The 18,762-nt window shown below is 35.2% G+C and overlaps 1 protein-coding gene across 20 annotated transcripts in view; it reads right to left on the minus strand.

Moving 5' to 3' along the window:
• Positions 1–18,762, minus strand: part of DLG2 (discs large MAGUK scaffold protein 2) — a 2,233,585-nt gene that overhangs the window by 1,463,867 nt on the left and 750,956 nt on the right. For 6 of the 20 annotated variants that reach the window (XM_045370180.3, XM_074014951.1, XM_015436071.4 and 3 more), the window contains exon 1: positions 7,536–7,880. The exons of the other annotated variants lie outside the window; for them this stretch is intronic. In XM_045370180.3, coding sequence (XP_045226115.1) covers positions 7,536–7,577 — 42 coding nt within the window. In that variant the 5' untranslated portion in view covers positions 7,578–7,880. Of the gene's footprint in view, positions 1–7,535; positions 7,881–18,762 lie in introns of those variants that run through there. 20 annotated transcript variants of the gene reach the window in all.

Consider the following 18,762-nt stretch of genomic DNA (forward strand, 5'->3'; position numbering starts at 1 on the left):
AAGAAGGTTAATGAAGGAATCTTTTAAATAGGTCAATATGAATTGTATTTCCCCAATTATTTTTCTGATTATAATACATTTAGTTAATCTTGACCGACATTATAAAAAAGAAAGAAATTGTTAAAAGTTGGAATGGAAAATATCACAATGCATAGCTTTTGGTAAAAGTAAGTATTGCTTTTTAAAACACACTGAGTTGCAATTTTAAATATATTTCTTACTACATGTTGCAACCCAGCATTTGGAAAATCTTTGGATCTATATGTTACTTAGACAACTATTAACATATAGCAATTTCTGAACACACTTGAAAATTCCAAACATATGCTATATGACAATGTTTTCCAAACTTGTCCTCTGAATGATTTACCTAGGGTCATTTTCAGATTCCCAGGCTGCTTTCCTAAGATTCTGATGCTGGAAACATACTATCATAATGAACATTAGAGAGAAAATTAATTAGAGATTAATTAATTAATCTTAATTTTTCATTAGAGAGGAAACTCTCCTTGTTGTACATCTATTCTTATTTGGTGGTACCACATCCAATCCAAAGAGGTACTTTATAAAATATTTCCAGTTATTTATATTTGAATGGCTAACATTCATTCAGTCAGTCCATTATTTATCAAATATTTATTAATCATTTGCCATGTGCAAGGCAATGGGTACAAAAATACATATAAGAGACACAGTTCTTGCCCTCAAGTAGCTTACAGTTGACTCATTTAAGAACTAGGTCAGCATACCCTGAGGATCAGAAGAGCTGAGACCAAAAGAAAATGAAATCATGAATGTATATGTATGCCTCAAGTCTTGGGTAACCTACCTTCTACAAATGTTCAGAGGATTAAAAAGCAGTAAAATGGCATGGTAATTACATATCAAAGTATTTTTCTCTAATTAATACAGCAGAGCTGAAAACCCACACACCACACCTAAGGAGGACTCAATATCAGTGTCAAAAAAGATAAGATAGATATCAAAAATTATAATTATCTACAGAATTGAACAACTTGTCCCCAGTCCCACTAGCACCAATCTGATCTAAGTTTTCAACATCTCTCCACTGTTTTACTGCAGGAACTTCTACCTGGTCTCTCTGCTCCTGCCCTTGTTCCCTTAAAGTCTCTTTTCAACATAGCAACCTGAGTGATCCTGTTTAAATGTTAGCTAAATGATGTGACCCTTCTGTTCAAAATCCAGCTGGCTTCTCATCTCACTGGGAAAGTCCTACATGATCTTTTCACTGTGACATGTTCTTGACCATTCTCTCTTCAGCCACACTGGCTTCTTAGATGTTCCTTAACATGCCAGGCAGGCTTCTAGCTCAGGGTCTTTGCACTTACAATTTCTGTTACTTTTTCCAACATGTATATATTGTTTATATCTTTTAGGTCTTTACTCCAAGCCATATTCTCAGTGAGACCTTCACTAACCATCTTATCTAAAACTCTAAACCAACCCATCTGCCAATGCACACTTCCAATTTCCTTCCATGATTTTTTGACTTGGCACTTATCATTATGTACTATGTATTTTACTTAACTGTCTTGTTTATTTTCTACCTACCTCACTAGCATATAAGTTCTATGAGGGTGGAGATTACTGTCTGTTTTATTTTATCCTTTATTTATAACACCCAAGTCAGTGCCTGACCCATAATAGGTACTTATCAAATATTTGGTGAAGGATGAATGCAGAATACAAAAGAAAGCCTCAGGTCTGACTCTGGCCAACATGTATTGGAAAGAAGCCAAGAAAAGGAATGGCAAGGTCATGCCATGTAAGACATATGCAATTTTATTGTTTACTGAATTCCTTACCTAATTTTAAAAAAAGATTTGAGATGTCTGTAACATATTCATTGTAGTTTTCATATCTATATTATCTATTGAGGTAGGTTGTTAAAAAGGTTTCCAGTGGAACAGACCTGGTTTAGAAGGTGAGTTGACTTGCACCTAATGGTTATAATATTAGGCAAGTTATTTGTGTTTCCTAAACATTAGTTTCCTTATCTATAAAATAATAATGATCAAAATGCACAAATCTTATGTTACTGGGAAGCATTTTGAGAAAATACATTTAAACTTGTTGATATAGTCCAGGGTTCATGCTAAGAGTTTGACAAATGGTAACTATTATTGTTATTGTTCAATGTGCTGTTTTATCCTTTTTTTATTAAATCCTTGTTTCATTTTTTAAGTTGTGAGTTAATGGGCTTTGTTAGAAACTGTAGATCTAACATGTTAAGTAGGCTTAGGTATTATAAACCCAATATACTGAACTGGTGTCCAAATGGCTCATAACCATTTGGAGACCATACTAAAGGAGTTCCATAAGGAACTAATACATTATAGGTATCCTGAAAGAGATAGTTATTCAATTGGAACCCTAAGAGGTACCATCTCTGACTTGTTATGAGCCATAGGTGTTACTCGAACTGTCCACACATTCTGATTCATAATTCCAAGTCCTGCCTACAACAAATTATGTGTTTATTAAAAGCATCAATATGTGGGATGCATCATAGGATCTAGCAAAGAGTAGGTGTCAGCAGCATAAGGAGACAGAGTTTCTGGAAGTTTCCTTTTCAGTTAGTCCACTGATCATTTTTTGAATCCCTAAATATGAATAAACTGTAAGAAAAAAATTAAGAAAATAGTTTATAGTTCCTGTCTGCAAAATTCTTAAAATTTTGTTGGGGTGAGGGAAATACCCAAACATAAGCAAAATTAACTATCAGTGTAAAATAATAATGCAAGTTATGATATAAGGCAGTAGAAGATGTATTGCCATAAATGATGGAGAAATTGTACTCACTAAGTTAAAGGAGAGATAAAGCATTGGAGTTAGTGTGACTGGGTTCCAGTCCTTGGAATATAGACACCCTATACCATTTATTAAAGGAATGAGAGAATTTAGACAAATATGGACAATGCAGAGAAAGGATTCCCATCACAGGAAAACAATTCCAGAAAATTATCGGGGCAGAAAGAGGGGGAGTTTGGTAAACAGCAATTTCACTGAATAAACCTGGTGAAAATTAACATGATAAATGTCTGAATTCTACAGTGTTTAGGCTTCAATACATTGTTTTAGTGTGAATTATTGATTCCCTCCAAACTAGCTCTACAACCTGGTTGAGCAGATCCAAAAGAGTACGTGACTTAGTGTAAGTGGTTTGCGATTGGCAAATCCAGTACTATTCAAACTGAAGCCTATATGACTTCAAAGGCTACGAGGTTTTTTCTTCCTTTTTTTCTTTCTCTCAAAATAATTTAACCAGCATTAACATAAACAAATAATGTGAAAAGAAGCTGAGTGAATAAAAAAGAAATCTGAGACTCAGTTAATACATTCTTTTAAAGTATCTCTTGAGTACCTACTATGTACTTACCATTATTCTTTGTGCTGACGATATAAAGGTGAACAAAACAACTAGAACTCCAGGTTCCATGGAGCTAACATGTGACTATGCATATGTGTCATTGTGATGGTTATTATGGTGGGACAGGAAATATTATACCTAAATGTGTTTCTCATTACTTATAGATATATTTTAATTGAGCTCAATTTCTAATGTGATTCTTACTGAAGGCATTCTGAAGCCTTACTGTCACTTGGTGATCTTTGTTTTTCAATGATAAGTTAAATTGATTGAGTTATTACTATAGTCTAAGAACTTTTTATAGTGTTCACATGCCTTATCTAACATACTACTTATAATAGCTAAGAGCTATTATTATACCTCTTTTTACAGATGAGAAAAAACTAAACTTTCTTAAGCTATGCAATAAATGGGGAAGACAAGTTCAAATGTAGTTCTTTTGAAATCCCAAAAACCCATACTTTAAAACCATTCTGTTACAGTCTTTTTCTTAAAAGCTTTTATATTTACGCCAGCAAGTTTTAAAAATAAAGGAGCAGAATTCTAGAATTTATGCAGTAGGCAGCAGGATTTACTCGAAAGAGTAATAAGTCAACCCTCAAGAGATTCTGCTCTGACACACTGTGGAACTGAGTAACTAGTCATTTCCTCTCTCTATCTTAGTTTTCTTACCTGTGCTATAGGTCTAATACTTGCAATTCATATTTCAGGGATTGTGGGTTTGTGAATGTACATGTGGGTATGTTTGTAGTAGCAATGAAAAAAGGGAAATAGTGAGATGAGGAAGATAAAATTATTTCAAAAATTGTCATCAGTATCATTACCTTCAAAAATAGATCCATTTCCAAAGACAAAAATGATACAGACATCTGATGCAACAAGCTTCCTGTATATTTTCTCATTAAAGAGGCACTTTTCATATAATACAGACAATGTCAGATGGAAACTAAACTACCTGTGTACATGATGATCACATTGCTTCTTTTTAGTGAGTAGACTAAAACTAAACTGTTCTAATCATATTTTGTAAAAAGTTAAAATAAAAACTGAAGCCAATGTAATGTGAATCTTTATCAAACTCTATTTAAAACTAACAGGAAAACACAGGACATAAATAATGGCCATTGATTAGAAGTTTTCATTCATTTCATTTCCTTCTGTTGAAAGCTCTCCTAGAAAATAGGTAGCAAAGTAACACCATTTCCAAAGAGTTAGATTGTGATGACCACTCAGTCAATTCTCACAGCATTGGTTTATCTTTCCTTTATGATTTACCCCATTATTTCACTCTTCAGCCTTGTAAGAACCCATGTTCTAACCATTTCAAACTATTTGTAGCTCTTTGAAGTGCTCTGTGTCTTAGCTCTGTGCTTTCGCCACTCCCTTTACCCAGCATGCCTTCCTTACTCCAAGATTCTTGGCAAAAGTCCATTAGCTGTCAAGATTCAATTTAAAAGTGACCTCACAGCAAAATCTTTCTTGATTAGTCCAGGTAAAATTAGCCTGTGATTTTGTTTGTTTGTTTTGTTTACTTGTCTCTTTCTCCTACAATAACGCCCTGCATAGATGTCCATTATGGGTCAGAAATACTTCAAAGCATTTATTTGTTTATAGTCTGTGTCTTTTTCTAACTGGAAGCTTCTTAAAAGCAAGCACTGTTTCTATTTATCTTAGTTTCCAAGACTCTAGCATAGAGCATAAATCATAGATGTCATTCAAAAAATTGTAATAGATGAATGAATAAATGGTGACCCAGGAGTCACATTCTGATGTCTGTAAATATACGTGTGTGTGTGTGTGTGTGTGTGTGTGTGTGTATGTGGGTATGTGGACTTATTACATAAAAACATAAAATATCTTAAAACACCACTCTCAATAAAATTATTTGTTATATTTTATAAAGGTCCAATTAACAAAAAAGTTTATTCTAGAATAAAACACTGTGACATTAGTGGTCTATTGTGTGCAAAGAAAAAAAAAAAGACAAGAAATGTTTCTATCCTTTGAATTTTAAGCACCTTGAAGTTTTGGGTAACTGTAACAAGAATCATGTTAAATCATGGCAAACATGAGAAACTATATACAATAAGAAAGAATTTGGCAGACCAAGGAAATAAGTAGTTCTTATAACAATAGAAATAAAAGCAAACACTTTTTAAATGTAATATAAATAAACTAAAACCAAAATCAAAATAGATAAAAATATTACATGAGACTTTATTGCACCAATGTGATAAAATAACAGACCACAAATGAACTGCAAACTCTTTGGCAAAACTTGCTATCTCAGAAAGACAAGATAACCCTAAAAAATTATGAATTATTTAAGGAAGTGCAAGAGCTAATTACTGAAAAGATAGAAGCATAATTAAAATTAAAACTAATCTGCTCAAAGGAAGGTTATATATGTATGTGGCAATGCATATGGTCTCAATTTCTATCAATCAATACATAAGAAGTATCTATATCTTAGTACAGATTAGCCAAAGTACTAGGAATTTATTATTCAAAAGTAATCTGAATTTAGTTAAGATATTGTTAGTGAAGCTTTTATTACTTTGCTTATGAATTTAAATGAGAAAAATGTAAAGCTAAATTCATAAAGACAACTATTAGTAGGTTAGAGTAAAAAGAAATTTCCCAAAGCCCATTATGAAAGAACTTTGGACTTAAGTTTTCCTGCACTTCCAAAATATAACAATGAAATAGCAAAACAATTGTTATCTCTTTATCTAAATTATTTATGGAGCTTCCTCTGAATAAAGTACTTTTCTCCTTTCAAAAAGATGAGGAGGGAAAACATTTACAATTTACTGAGCTTGCAAAACAATGCATGTCATACCCATACTTTGGAACAGGAGATGATAATAGAGAAATCCAAGATGATATTTCGGCACATTTTTCATATTTTTAATTATTTTTTTCATGTTGTTTACTGTCTACATCTTATACATGGAGGAAAATTGACTACTAAAGTTCATTTTAAAAGTAGCAAAAAGCAAATTCTATAGAACTCTGAAAAATGATCCACAGAATGCTTCCAGGTTGTAGTTGTAAAAGAATTGGTCATCAAAACATAAATACTACCTGTTTGAAATTCAAATAGAAAATAAAAAAGCTTACAAAAGAGTGAGCAGCAGGGAGTTCTTTAATAAAACTTGTAAACACAGAAAATGAAACTTTAGTATCCAGACACATTAAAACACTCCCCTAGTAAAATAAAAGGAGGAAACACTTTATATTGACTTAAAAAAAAAAAAAGATTCTTAATTTAGGTAGTCTTAACTGCCTCTTAATTTTTTTTCTCAAGGCAATCACTTTCCTTTTGGACTTCCTTCTACAAGAAATATAAGCTCAAAATGTTAACCAAGGATGTAATTCACTTAAATGATGCAACTGGAATTCCACAGCTGGTCTGGCCGGCTCAGTGCTGAATGAACACAGTGTCAGAAAACCTTCTCAATAATAATGCCCTGTTCGTGACAGGGGGTAAATCTCCCAAACTTGGGCTCAACTTCAGAGGCTCATTAGCTACAGCAAGTGAATGTCAGTGGGGTGACAACAGCGGGACAGCAGCACCCACGCAACTGAAGCAACCAGCCCACCCAGAGCTGACGATTTGTATAATCAATATCGGCAATTCCCAGTGAAAATCATTTGTTGATATGCACAGGATGGTCAGGTGTCCCACAGATCACATCTAATGCCATTACAGTCACTAGATTTAATCCCCCGGCTCTTAAGCAATTCAGCTGCAAGAACACAGGAAGCTCACAGCACTTTTTAAAAGAAAGACTAAATCATAATTCAAAGCATGCTCTATAGCTTTTTACCTTCTCTGATTTCTTGGTTCTGGCCTACCTAAATAATTTTCATCTTTTCCTCCCCCCTCTCCACCCCCCAACTATGAGCGTGAACCTGAATTACAAACAGTTAAACCTGAAGGTCACTTCACAGCAGCGTTCCAACATGCTCCCCCAGCGAGGCTGCACGGCAACAATAAAACAAAGCCTTTGCAACCACCTGTAATAATCTGCCTGCTCAGCCAGCAATCCGAAAAGTCCTGAAGCTACACAAGGTAGACATTTTCTGCAGCTGGTTTAACATGTATATTGTGCCCAGTTGCCGGCTCGCTTCCTCTTACCTTCACGTTAGTCCGGAGTGCACAGTAACATGCAAAGAACATTGCAGTAAATAAGGAGCATATGGACCGGTATTCAGCTTCTCAGCACAGCGCAAGCCCCACACACACGATCCTGGGCATGTGCTACTAAAGAGCATCCGTTCCCTCTGTCAGTTTGAAAATGCATTGATCTCTGTTTTCTCTGACTACAAAACGACATGTCTTGAAGGCACTGAGTGAGAGCTCAAAATCTCTTCATTGGCTATATATAGCATTATGCCCAGTAATTTCAATTAGATGAGAATTCAGCGTCTGAAAGTTAAGACCTCAGTTGCTTTTCCTTCTAGCATTTTAAATCACTGGATTAAAAAAAAAAAAAAAAAAAAAAAGAAGGAGGGGGGAATGAGCTCACTCAGGAAGGAGGGGGGGAAAGGTGAAGAATTGAAATTTAACCAATGAGTTACTCATATTTCTGGAGAGCCCTAGTGTTATCCTATTAAACACTTTACAATGGGATCGCATCAGGCAGACTGTAAATGAAGAGGAAACCCTTTTCCCTTTGGAGGTTTAATATGAGCTCTGCACTATATTCCAGGCTATTCTGGTGCAGCACCCTGTTTGGCAAATACTACAAATCACTGCAAACATGTCTCATTCTGCTTCTCCATGTGGAATAGGACTAGGACCAAAAGATCATTGTCACATAAAGTCCCCTAAAATGTGAACTGGGTTCCTCTGGGGTGATCTGTGGTTACAGGACTGAGAAGTACCACCTTCTCCTACTTCCCTGCCCTGTTACATCTTTTAGGGCTATCTAAAGTTGCCAGACTCCATAATAAAACGATGTGGCCAATTTTCCAAAACTATGTTTTATTGGTAAATGACAATCAGTAATGAGATGGGGTTGAAATGGAAACAGAAGATTCCAGGGGATAACATAACCTCAGATTCAGTAGCAACTGCTGCTGAATGTAAAATGTTCAGCAGGCTCCGGAAGGGAGAGAGCAAGAGAGAAAAATAAAAGCTTCTGCCCCTATAAATCCATAAGGAAAAAAAAGAAAAAAACTTAAAAACATCCGTCAGAGCCTTCTGTCTGTTGTCATTCCTGCCAGGCACCGGATGCTACAAATTAACTCAATTTTTACTTAATCAAAAGGACAAAGTACAATTTAGGGTGCTATACCCTTATTTCCAGCCATGGGAAGCCCTAATTCTCAGCTAGAATTCTAAAGCTATCTGGCAAAATGCAAGCAGAAATGAACAGTTCTCACTGCAGCAAAAATAGTGGGAGGAAAAAAAAGTGGTTATGTCTTTGCCACGATGCTCCCCATCAGCTTCCAGCAACAGGGAAGATCAGCATAACTCACTAGAAAAAGCTGCAGTGACTTTTAGGATTTTTCTTTAATATGTTTTGCATAAGCCACCTCCCCTCTGGAGCCTGCAGTAGTGCTGAAGCACCATCAGAGTTACTGGGCATTTCTCCTGGGCAATGAGGTGAGGCAGCTTCAGGAGGAAGCAAGGTATTTAAGGGAGAGAAATTAAAGGAAGAAGAAAAGCAGGATTTTCTATTTCTCTCTTAATGACAAGCATTCAGAAAGTGTCGTCAGTTCTGACTAAATAGCTATTTTGGGCTGTCATTGTTTGTGCCTTTTTTTAGGAAGAAAGAGGCAATCTTATCCTAAGCTGGAGATCCTTTGGCAACGTAAGAGAAGGCAGCCACTTATTTTGATTTCCAGTTCCGTCTGTCTTAGGAGCCTAGGTAATTACAAATTGTAAGCACTTACAACACAACCAGTGACTTCCAGGACATTAAAAAATCTACATGGATGCCCAGCTCTCATCATTCCACAACTTTTTTTTTTTTTTTTTAACGGACCTTAAATGCAAAACTGAGCATTTCAGTTAATAACACTTTCCCCTCCCAAGATTTATAGCAGGTCACATTTCCTGCAGCTCTTCCTAATAAATGAACCCAAATATAACAACTCAATGCCATGGAAAACATAGGAGAACTTAAAAATGCCTTTCTCCACTGCGGATTCAGAGGAATTTTTAAAAACCTACTTTATTCAACCTGTGAGTAAGTACCATTTTTTTTTCCATTGGAAGTGGGGAAAAGGAAATTTACATATGTTATTAATATTATTTTATTTAGTAGTTGCTGGGATATTTGGATGGCCCAGGAGAGAAAGATCAAAAAGAAGAACGAGAAAATGTTACAAATCTCAGAGCAGTTCACAAGCAAGGATTAAATGAAACAAGTCACAAGTGGAAAAGTACATGTAGGATTCCCTGTCAAGGCAATCAGGGAGGACTTCTAATAGGGCTTTAGATACCATTGTAATATGTATACATTTTTTTAAAAAGGCCCTTAGCCCTAAAAACTTCTTTAAAACACCTGAGTATACTTGTCTAGCCTACAAAATCCCAGGGCTATACCTGTAGATTTACTGCCTAATTTTCTTAAGTGGACTACGGTAGCCAACTTACTACTCTCATTTTATAGATGCAGGAAATGGGGCATTAACTACAATGGCAATGTCCCACTAAAGAATATTCCATATTTTTAGGCAAAGAGTTCAGCAGAACAGTATATCTGCAAGAAGAATAACATTTGCTATGGTAGAAGAAAGTTATAACCGCCCATACATATTTTTGTAGGCAATAGAGTAAGTCTAGGCTTCCATACTGCAAGTAGTAGTCCTGGAAAATCACTTCCATGCCAGATTCCCATTTGTAAAATGAGGATAATAAGTATCTCATAGTGTCCAATGAGAATATTAATGATGAACCCTGCCATCAAAATAAAGTCTGGATGGATCAATTATTCAAGTATAAAAACTGAAACTGTAAACATATTAGAAGAAAACACAGATTTGGTTTTGTATAATATTGGAATACAGGAGCCTGAAGCTGTGCAAGAAAAGATAGACAATTGTGACTATTCGAAAATATAAAACTTCTCCTTGGGTAAGTTATACACAATGACAAACAACAAAACTGGGAAACTATTTATAACACATTCCATGGGAAATTGTCTTAACATACATAGAACTTTCATAAATCACTAAGAGAAAATATAAAACCGAATGAAGCAGTCAAGGGACATGAAGTAGTAATTCACGAAAAGACCACAAAACACATTAAAAATGTTCAACCTCATATTTAAGAAAAAATATAAAAGTTAGAAAAGGTTATTAAAATTGACACATGAAGTATTAATTGAGATGCATTGATTGGTAAAAACTTTTTGGAAGGTAATCTGGAATTATCTATCAAATATTTAAAAAGGCAAATTACGTTTGATGTAGTGATTCAACTTTCAGGAATTTATCCCAGATATATGTGTGTGTATGTGTATCTAAAATATCCATCAGTTTGGAATTTATTTTTTAAAATTACAGTTTATTCATAACATAGGAATATAAGATATATATACACATATTCTTATGTGGAAAAATATCCAAGTTATACATAAAATTTTATGTAAAAATAAGGTTGCAAAAGAGCTGATATTGTATGAGGGTATTTGTATTTGTATATTTACATACCCTTGTAGGTAGAGGTGTAGGGGTGTGTGTGTGTGTGTAAAATTTTAACAGTGTTGCTATTGGCTTAGGAAGGGATGCATGACAGTTTTCATTTTATACCGCTATACTATAGGAAAATCATTCACAAAGAACAACTTATCCAACTATCCCATCAGTAAATGAGAGAAATAAAGACATAGGGAATAAGGAAATACTAGAAACTGTGAGGGGATTTACCTCATTGTACTCCATGAACAAAAGTCAGGGAATGATTGTGAGAGGAGAAATAGGAATCTATCAGTTTCTGAATTGATCTTAGATCTGAGTGTCTCTCTGAATGTGAACATCTCTCGGTAATGCATGTAACTCTAGTGTGTATGTATGCTGTTCTTAAACTATGGCCCTTAAATACAAACCAACTACTTTATTTGATTCCCAAATGGAAAAAGTGGCTATTAAGAAAACTTGACTAGTTGATTTTCACCTTATGCACTGAATTTAAACCTATCTACATATATTTGGTTTGTATTTTTAACAGTGGACATGTAATACTTTAAAAAATACAACCTGGATTGTAAAAAAGAAAAAAAATTCATTATTAAAGCAATATGCAACTATAATTTGTTACAAATATAATAACAGCAGCAACCTCTTTTAATATGGACAAATAATTCATATTGCTAAACATCTTTTCCCTAATCTATAAAATAAGGAGTTTGGACTATCTAGTTCTTTCTTATAGGTAGATAGAGTAGTTTTGTTAGGTGCCTTGCTTTTTGTTTTGTTTTCTTTAGATAGGACAAATTAGGAATGTTTATATGTTAAGGATTCTCTAGGTTGCACTACAGGCCAATTAAGTCAGAATTTCTGAGGGTGGGACCTAGGCATCCATATTTTACAGGGCTCCCCAAGGGATTCCAGTGTCCAGCTAGGATTGAGAATTACTGCCTTAGAGCAGGGGTCAGCAAACTGATTCTGTAAATGGCCAGATAATAAATATTTCAGGCTTGTAAGCCATACAATCTCTGTCACAACTACTTGATTTTAATGTTGTAGAGAGAAAGCAGCCTACATAAATATCTATTTAAACAGATAATACATAGTGTGTTCCAATAAAACTTTATTATTAATAAACATTAAAATTGAATTTCATATAATGTTCACATGTCAGAAAATACGGTGATTTTTTTAACCATTTAAAAATGTACAACATTTCTTAGCTTGTAATTTGCCAACCTTTTCTCTAAAGTCTAGAGCAGTGGTACTCAAAGTGCAGTCTTTGGGCTAGGTGCATCACTGTATGTTAGCAATTTGTTAGAATGAGAAATTCTCCATACCCCAGACCTACTGAATCAAAAACACTAGGTATGTGGCTCAGGTATCTGTGTTAACAAGCCCTCCAGGTGATTTTCAAGTAAGCTAAGATTTGAGAATCACTGCTCTGAAGAAAGAGGAAAATTGATGGCTTTGGCTCTCACAAAAAAATAGGAAGACATCAACTCCAGAGCACAGGTATAAAAATTAACTTTATAGAAGAGAAAAGTATAGAAAACAAAGAGAAGGCAATTTCTGTTGTAAATGAGGTAATTTTAGAGTGGAGTCTAAAGATTCTGAGATGGATGCCAGTTGAGAAAGGAACTATATAATACCTGATAACTTAGAATCCTTTCTGTTTTAGAAACTCTAACAGCTCTTGGCCCTTTGAGTTAAAAAAAAAAAAAAAAAAAAAAAAAAAAAAAAAAAAAAAAAAAAAACAGACCTTGGTTTAAATTCCTTTTCTCGCACTTGCCAGCTGTGTGACCTTGGGTAAGTTACGTAACTTCTCTCTGCCACAGAGTATTCCTCTATAAAATAAAGATAACAAATCTACTTCATAGGGATGCTGTAAGAAGTCAAATATATAACGTGTGCACACTGCTAGTCCCATTACCTGAAACATGGTAAATGTAATAAGTGGTAGTTTTCAGTGAAAAGAGAACTGAAATGATAGAGGTAAAGGTAAAGGTAAAAAGGTGCTATCATTCCTCTTGACTGGCTTCTTTTAAATACCTAGACGATTCTTTCAGGGGTTTGTAGATCACCTAGGACTTCCCTAGTATTTCCAGTCAGCCATAAAGAGAATTCTCAGAAAGTCTGGTAATCTCATTATAAACCCTGAATCAATTTACTATTATTGGAATTTCTTGCATCCTCCTTGGGATTTTCCTGAGATAATAATAACCAATTTACAAATTAAAAATTGTTTCAGAGTTTCTAAAAAATTTCCACAAAAGTATCCCTAAAGTCATAAAAGAATATATTTATACACCTGGAAGTGTATAAAACATAAAAAATTGTATGTCATTCATGTTTCATTTCTTACCTTAAAAATTGATATGTTAAATTCAAGCAGAAAATATATCTCTATTTGTTATAAAGTAATCTTTTACATTTCTTACAAATCACTAAATTTAACAAGCCAAGAAGGCTATGCAATACTTTTAATACTCTCTGATATATATCTATATTACTGTGAATGCCTAGGGGTAGGGGTATTCTTCCCTCAGTTCACAAGTAAAGATATATCCCATTTGAGTTTTCATCCTCACATAAGCCCTGAAGATACTGTCATCATCCCCTGGTGTCCAGTGAGGAAAACTGACACAGTGATTTGTTGTTGTTGTTAATTTTTTTTATTATACTTTAAGTTCTAGGGTACATGTGCACAACGTGGTTTGTTACATATGTATACATGTGCCATGTTGGTGTGCTGCACCCATTAACTCATCATTTACATTAGGTATATCTCCTCATGCTATCCTACCCACTTCCCCACCCCATGACAGGCCCCAGTGTGTCATATTCCCCTTCCTGTGTCCAACTGTTCTCATTGTTCAATTCCCACCTATGAGTGAGAACATGCAGTGTTTGGTTTTCTGTCCTTGCAATAGTTTGCTGAGAATGATGGTTTCCAGCTGCATCCATGTCCCTACAAAGGACATGAACTCATCCTTTTTTATGGCTGCATAGTATTCCATGGTGTATATGTGCCACATTTTCTTAATCCAGTCTATCATTGTTGGACATTTGGGTTCGCTCCAAGTCTTTGCTATTATGAATAGTGCCGCAATAAACATTCGTGTTCATGTGTCTTTATAGCAACAAGATTTATAATCCTTTGGGCATATACCCAGTAATGGGATGACTGGGTCAAATGGTATCTCTAGTTCTAGATCCTTGAGGAATCACCACACTGTCTTCCACAATGGTGAACTAGTTTGCAGTCCCACCAACAGTGTAAAAGTGTTCCTATTTCTCCACATCCTCTCCAGCACCTGTTGTTTCCTGACTTTTTAATGATCACCATTCTAACTGGTGTATGATGGTATCTCATTGTGGTTTTGATTTGCATTTCTCTGATGGCCAGTGATGATGAGCATTTTTTCATGTGTCTGTTGGCTGCATAAACGTCTTCTTTTGAGAAGTGTCTGTTCATATCTTTTGTCCATTTTTTGATGGGGTTGTTTTTTTCTTGTAAATTTGTTTGAGTTATTTGTAGATTCTGGATATTAGCCTTTGTCAGATGAGTAGACTGCAAAACTTTTCTCCCATTCTGTAGGTTGCCTGTTCACTGTGATGGTAGTTTCTTTTGCTGTGCAGAAGCTCTTTAGTTTAATTAGATCCCATTTGTCAATTTTGGCTTTTGTTGCCATTGCTTTTGGTGTTTTAGACATGAAGTCCTTGCCCATGCCTATGTCCTGAATGGTATTGCCTAGGTTTTCTTCTAGGGTTTTTATGGTTTTAGGTCTAACATTTAAGTCTTTAATTCATCTTGAATTAATTTTTGTATAAAGTGTAAGGAAGAGATCCAGTTTCAGCTTTCTACATATGGCTAGCCAGTTTTCCCAGCACCTTTTATTAAATAAGGCATCCTTTCCCCATTTCTTTCTTTTGTCAGGTTTGTCAAAGATCAGATGGCTGTAGATGTGTGGTATTATTTCTGAGGGCTCTGTTCTGTTCCATTGGTCTATATCTCTATTTTGGTAACAGTGCCATGCTGTTTTGGTTACTGTAGCCTTGTAGTATAGTTTGAAGTCAGGTAGCATGATGCCTCCAGCTTTGTTCTTTTGGCTTAGGATTGTCTTCGTAATGTGGGCTCTTTTTTGGTTCCAAATGAATTTTAAAGTAGTTTTTTCCAATTCTGTGAAGAAAGTTATTGGTAGCTTGATGAGGATGGCAGTGAATCTATGAATTACCTTGGGCAGTATGGCCATTTTCACGATATTAATTCTTCCTATCCATGAGCATGAAATGTTCTTCCATTTGTTTGTGTCCTATTTTGTTGAGCAGCGGTTTTTAGTTCTCCTTGAAAAGGTCCTTCACATCCCTTATAAGGTGGATTCCTAGGTATTTTATTCTCTCTGAAACAATTGTGAATGGGAGTTCACTCATGATTTGGCTCTCTGTTTTTCTGTTATTGGTGTGTAAGAATGCTTTTGATTTTTGCACATTGATTTTGTATCCTGAGACTTTGCTGAAGTTGCTTATCAGCTTAAGGAGATTGTGGGCTGAGATGATGGGGTTTTCTAAATATACAATCATGTCATCTGCAAACAGGGACAATTTGACTTCCTCTTTTCCTAATCGAATACCCTTTATTTCTTTCTCCTGCCTGATTGCCCTGGAAACTGGCATGGTGATTTAAGCAAATTATTCAAATTTATACAGAAGCTAGAGGTGGAACTCCAATACTAGGACTTTTAATTGTAAAGCCCAGAGGAAATTTCTCAAGATCCCAGTGCCTATACAGTGATTCTTAACTGTTCCACACAAAACAATTCTTTTATATATAAATGTTTAATATTCTACTTACAACCATGAAAATGACAGATAATATAACCTACTTTTACATAGAATTTAAAAATTCAACATAATATATAATATAAAGAATTGAATTTAAAGTTGAAATTAACATAAAGTATACTTCAATGGCAATACTCAGGTAAAATTCCACCAATGGCATAATTAAATGGGCAGGCGCTTAATTGGTATATTGAATTGGGGATGGCATTGAATCTATAAGTTACCTTGGGCAGTATGGCCATTTTCACGATATTGATTCTTACTATCCATGAGCATGCAAGCTACCAATAACTTTCTTCACAGAATTGGAAAAAACTACCTTAAAGTTCATATGGAACTAAAAAAGAGCCTGCATTGCCAAGACAATCCTAAGCCAAAAGAACAAAGCTGGAGCCATCGAGCTACCTGACTTCAAACTATACTACAAGGCTACAGTAACCAAAACACAGGTATATTGAATTTGCTACACAAAGCTCAAAAGCAGCATTGCTATCAGTGACACAATATTCTGAACTGTTGAAAACTCTTCGTAAAGTTCTGAATAAAACAAAGAACAATCTTCCCTTATATCAGAAGGAAATTTCTTATAGAGAAATTGTGTTACTGAAAACTTCAGTGCATATCAACTTAATGGAAGAGGTGCTTTGTGTTAAATACATAAAATGAAGTATGATTCCAGGCTCAGGAAATTTTATCAAGTATCTATTATAAACTAATGTCCAGTAAGATATTTAAAGAGGGTAGTACTGGCCTTAATGAGAACCACTTGACGCACAGCCTGAGAGTAAATGTAGATTTAGGAATACATGGTTGCAAAGATCTTTTTAAATTCCTTACCACAATTACTCACCACTCTGTACCAAGGAAGTTCTACATGTACTTTCAGAGTGTAAAAAGCCTACTCTTCTGGATAAAGAGAAAAATCTAAGAATGAGTGCCTCACAAGCAACCACAGATTCTAAATTATAGGACTGAAAAGACAATGGAATGGACATATCATAACCAATACAAAAAAAAAAAAAAAAAGGCTTCAGGGAGTGACCATCTCAAAATCCTGTTACTCCTTAATGGTCAGATCAGAGGCTATCTTTTTATGAGATCAGCCCCTGCAGAGTCTTTTTTCTGAATGCTTGCAACATGTATTATTTGTATTGCCCAATTTAGTATCTGATTATACAGTGTCTTGTATTGTTTTCTTATTGCCTTTTGTGCCTAAAATTCATCTCAACCCCACGTTAAGCATTTCAAAAGTAAAGGACAACAATGAGCTGGAAAACACTTCCTTTGAGCACATAGTATTGTTACTTATTCTTCGTGAACTGATAGATTGGTGAGGAGCTGGGAAAAAATTAATGAAAAACCTCAAAAAGGCCCCAACACTGCCTGCTAATCCTACCCTGTTCTTTGAACAACCTCCTCCATCCTCTTTTGAAAGGTGATTTCAAACATTCTCTACTCTCCTCAAACCTCACACCTTCCTCCATCCTCATTCCACTTAGTAGATAGTTGCCTTCTACTAAGAAGAAAACAAAAACAAAACAAAACAGAGAAAACAAAAGCCAATGCACAAGTCCTCAACTTTTATCACAAAATAAAAGGAAAATCAGTGACTGTCCTTCCTTCTTTTGCTCCTCTCAGCATATGTTCCCCTCCCATCAAGAATGGATCTTTCTCTCTTCTTGCTCCTTCTTATGACAATTAAAATTCATGTTCAAGCTTTCCCATCTAAAAACAAATGCAAAACAGTAACTACTTCCTCTAATCACAGTTCCATATCAAGCTACTATCCTTCCTCATTCCTTGACACACAACCTTTTTAGGAAAGCCAGCCCCTCACTCTCCATCCATTTCTTCATTTTCCACACTGATTCTGACTCCTTAACACATTGATTTATGTCCCGTCCCCAGCCCCTTAAAATTGGGCATCACAACCAACATGTCACTTATTTAACTTTCACTTCTCTATCTTCATCCTCACCCACCACACTTCTGAGCAGATTCCAAACAGCTGAGCTCCCCCTCCTCTTGAAACACCCTTATCCTTTGGCTTCTGACTTTAAGTTTCCCCACCATAACCTTTCAGTATATATATAAATATATTTTATTTTCAGTTCAGGGGTACATGTTGAGGCTTGTTAATAGGTAAACTTGTGTCCTGGGGATTTCTTGGACAGATTATTTCATCAGCCAGGTATTAAGCCTAATATCCATTAGTTACTTTTTCTGATCCTCTCTCCTCTCACTCTTTACTTTATGATATATAAAATTGAATGTCTTTTGTCATTCCCCTCTATGTGTCCATGTTTTCTCATCATTTAGCTTCCACTTGTGAGAGCATGCAGTATTTGGTTTTCTCTTCCTGTGTTAGTTTCCTAAGGATAATGGCCTCCAGCTCCATCCATATTCCTGCAAAGTGTCCATTTTTATGGCGGCATAGCATTTCATGTACCACATGAAGAAAATGTACCACGTTTCTGCAATGAACATATGCAGGCATGTGTCTTTATAATAAAATGATTTATATTTCTTTGGGTATATAGCCAGTAATGGGATTGCTGGGTTAAATGGTATTTCTGTGTTGAGGTCTTTGAGGAAATGCCACACTGTCTTCCAATAGGATTGAACTAATTTACTACTTTACTCTCCTAGCAACAGTGTATGTGTTCCTTTTTCTATATAATCTTGCCAGCATATGTTATTTTTTGACTTTTTAATAATAACCATTCTCACCAATGTGAGATGGTATCTCATTGTGGTTTTGACTTGCATTTCTCTAATAATCAGTCATGTTGAGCTTCTTTTCATGATTGCTGGCTACATACATGTCTTCTTTAGAAAAGTGTCTGTTCATGTCCTTTGCCCACTTTTTAATGGGG

The sequence above is a fragment of the Macaca fascicularis genome, chromosome 14 (genome assembly GCF_037993035.2).
Source record: "Macaca fascicularis isolate 582-1 chromosome 14, T2T-MFA8v1.1".
NCBI classification, from domain to species: Eukaryota; Metazoa; Chordata; class Mammalia; order Primates; family Cercopithecidae; genus Macaca; species Macaca fascicularis.